Raw genomic sequence first — 3,489 nt, 5'->3', positions numbered from 1 at the left:
GGTGAAAAAACAGACAAATATATCAACGGGACAGAATAGGGAGCCCAGAAATAGATCCACATAAATACAGTCAGCTGACCTTTGACAAAGGAGCAAAGGCAATACAATGGAGCAAAGATAGTTTTTTTTAAACAAATGGTTTGGAACAGCTTTACATCCACATGAAAAAAAGAGAATCTCTACATGGACCTTTTGCCCTTCACAAAAATTAACACAAAGTGAATCATAAACCTCAATGCAAAGTGCAAAACTTCTAGAAGATAACACAGGAGAAAACCTAGATGACCTTGGCATTGGTGATGACTTTTTAGATACGACAGCAAAAGCATGATCCATGAAAGAAATAATTGATAAACTGGACTTCATTAAAATTAAAAACTTCTGCTCTGCAAAAGACAATGTCGAAAGAATGAGAAAGCAAGGCACAGACTGGGAGAAAATATTTGCAAAAGAAACATCTGATAAAAGATTCAGAGCTCTGGGTAAGAAAAATCTCATTGGCTTAATTAAAGCTACATATCCTCAGGGAGGGGACAAGAGGAGTCTCCCTTCGGCTTCTACTTCTACTATTGACAAGCTACTGCATGGCCTCTGCTGCCCTGGCTTCCTTCCACCCTCGCTGAATCCAGGGACCCCATGTAAATCGAGGCTCCATCAGTAGCCCCAGGCTTAAAGATAGCAGTGGCTACAGCAAAGATGCTGGTGTGCCCCTCACCGAGGTATTTCTCAAGACTTTGGCAAAGGGAATGTCCTTTGCACTCTCCTGGGAGACATAGTTAGGGAGTGAGAGGGTAAGTCATTCCTGATAAATTCCCTCCAGCCTTTCTATCTCTCAAAGTCTTTGAATTCTTTCCTTTACTTGATATCAAGGAATTTATGACATCTCAACTCTGTTTAGTGTTGGCCACCACGGAGTCCAGATTTCTGTCAACCAACTGAACAAACAACGGTATCTACTCCCAGCTGTTCAAACTTGCAGCAGAATCTGGAGTCTCTGCTGAGCATCCACATTAGTGACTTCAACTTGGTCTGAGATTATGGTCTTCTGTCCTTAGTTAAGAGTCTACAGAGATCGCACCGCCTGCCCACATCTGCTCCGGCCTGTTCGGTCCCCGTCGGGCCCCAGTTGTCCCCCCGAAATGCTGGTCGACTTTACTGGGTACTGGAAGATGCTGGCCAACGAGAATTTTGAGGAGTACCCGCGCTGGATGTCAATGTGGCCTTGCACAAAATTGCCAACTTGCTGAAGCCAGACAAAGAGATCGTGCAGGAAGGCGACCACATGATCATCCGCATGCTGAGCACTTTTAGAAACTACATCGTGGACTTCCAGGTTGGGAAGGAGTTTGAGGAGGATCTAACAGGCATAGACGACCGCAAGTGCATGACTACGGTGAGCTGGGATGGGGACAAGCTCGAGTGTGTGCAGAAGGGCGAGAAGGAGGGACATGGCTGGACCCAGTGGATTGAAGGTGAGGAGCTGCACCTGGAGATGAGAATGGAGGGTGTGGTCTGCAAGCAAGTATTCAAAAAGGTGAACTGAAGCTTGAGCAGATCTTGGTCTCTAGGAATGAGTGACATGACGGGGGCACAAGGTCCCCGCCTTTCTGCACAGCATGGGGCAGAGATGCCTGGCTACCCCCACCTCTGTTAGCAGAGTTTGTCTCTCGGTATTGTCTCTTTTCCTTTTCTTCAAACGAAGCCATCCCAATAAAAGTGGTTTCTGCTTGGAAAAAAAAAAAGTCTACAGAATTCATTCCCACACATATTCCCCAGATCCTTGAAGGTGTAAATTAGCAAAGTTTTGCAAGTTACTTGTTATATGCCTTTGACTTTTTACCACTCACCTCCCCAGTGGGCATTCTAACTCTGATCCTGAAAACAAGGGAGGGTTCCTGCAAGGCAGATAATAAAAATAGACTCCTTCAATCAGTGTAACTCTTACGAGTAAGGGAGTTCTAGTGTCTTTGAGCAAAAAACAAAGAGAGTCAAAAAAAGAGAAGAGCTGCTGTTCTCTGAGCTGAGTTCTCTGAGTCTTTCCTCCATCCTCATTCCATCCATGCCTCAACTTTCTTCTGAGAGGCATGGCAAGGCTAAGAACTCAGCTGATATAATTCTACAAACCTCAGATTCCACTTTAAATTTGTTTTCCAATCTCTCATATATGTGGCTTTTAGCATCTGGATGTTAATTTAGCACTGCCATAATAACTTGCTGGGTTTAATATATATTTTAAATGAGAATTTGGGATGGTACTTAAACTTGTTCTCTTTTAATAAACTAACCCCAGCCAGTAGAAGCAGCCACTTCATCCTAGGGTATCGAACTCCTCCTGTCTTGTACACTGTGTCAAGATCATGGTCTTAAAACCTTGCTTTTTTTTGAGCCTTTCATACAAATGACCACTGGTAATAATTAAGATCTGCAGCCATGAACCATTGGCTTAGTTTCCTATTCTCTGAATCCTAGAAAGATGATCACTGTCATCAACTCAACATTGAGGCAATGTAATCAATCCCAGATATTTTTCTGGTTCTGTTTTTTTTTTTTTTTGCTGTGCTGGATCTTTGTTGCTATGCAGACTTTTCTCTACTTGCAGCAAGAAGGGGATTGCTCTCTAGTTTTGGTGTGTGAGCTTCTAATTTTGTTGGCTACTCTTGTTGCAGATGGAGAAGGCAATGGCACCCACTCCAGTACTCTTGCCTGAAAAATCCCATGGACAGAGGAGCCTGGTAGGCTGCAGTCCATGGGGTTGCTGAGAGTCGGATACGACTGAGCGACTTCACTTTCACTTTTCACTTTCATGCATTGGAGAAGGAAATGGCAACCCACTCCAGTGTTCTTGCCTGGAGAATCCCAGGGACAGGGGAGCCTGGTGGGCTGCCGTCTATGGGGTCGCACAGAGTCGGACACGACTGAAGCGACTTAGCTTGTTGCAGAGCATGGGTTTTGTTGCTTGAAGCTTGTTGCAAGCAGGCTTCAGTAGTTGTGGCACATGAGCTCATTAACTGGCTTCCAGGCTCTGTGGAAATTTCTGAAAGAGATGGGCATACCAGACCACCTGACCTGCCTCTTGAGAAACCTGTATGCAGGTCAGGAAGCAACAGTTAGAACTGGACATGGAACAACAGACTGGTTCCAAATAGGAAAAGGAGTACGTCAAGGCTGTATATTGTCACCCTGCTTATTTAACTTACTATGCAGAGTACATCATGAGAAACGCTGGGCTGGAAGAAGCACAAGCTGGAATCAAGATTGCCGGGAGAAATATCAATATCTTCAGATATGCAGATGATACCACCCTTATGGCAGAAAGTGAAGAACTAAAGAGCCTCTTGATGAAAGTGAAAGAGGAGAGTGAAAAAGTTGGCTTAAAACTCAACATTCAGGAAACTGAGATCATGGCATCCAGTCCCATCACTTCATGGGAGATAGATGGGGAAACAGTGGAAACAGTGGCTGACTTTATTTTTCTAGGCTCCAAAATCA

General features: G+C 44.4%; 1 protein-coding gene across 1 annotated transcript; it reads left to right on the top strand.

Annotated features, from left to right (window-relative positions):
* Positions 1-1,067: 1,067 nt before the first annotated feature.
* Positions 1,068-1,680, top strand: LOC102285701 (retinol-binding protein 1-like). Its single transcript, XM_070364656.1, is given in 2 exon segments — positions 1,068-1,197; positions 1,200-1,680. Coding segments are annotated over 2 exon segments (402 nt in total). The 5' UTR covers positions 1,068-1,139; the 3' UTR covers positions 1,544-1,680.
* Positions 1,681-3,489: the final 1,809 nt, after the last annotated feature.

The sequence above is a fragment of the Bos mutus genome, chromosome 3 (genome assembly GCF_027580195.1).
Source record: "Bos mutus isolate GX-2022 chromosome 3, NWIPB_WYAK_1.1, whole genome shotgun sequence".
In the NCBI taxonomy this organism is placed as follows: Eukaryota; Metazoa; Chordata; class Mammalia; order Artiodactyla; family Bovidae; genus Bos; species Bos mutus.
Note: the sequence above shows the minus strand (reverse complement) of the source record. Positions and strands in the feature narration are given on the sequence as shown.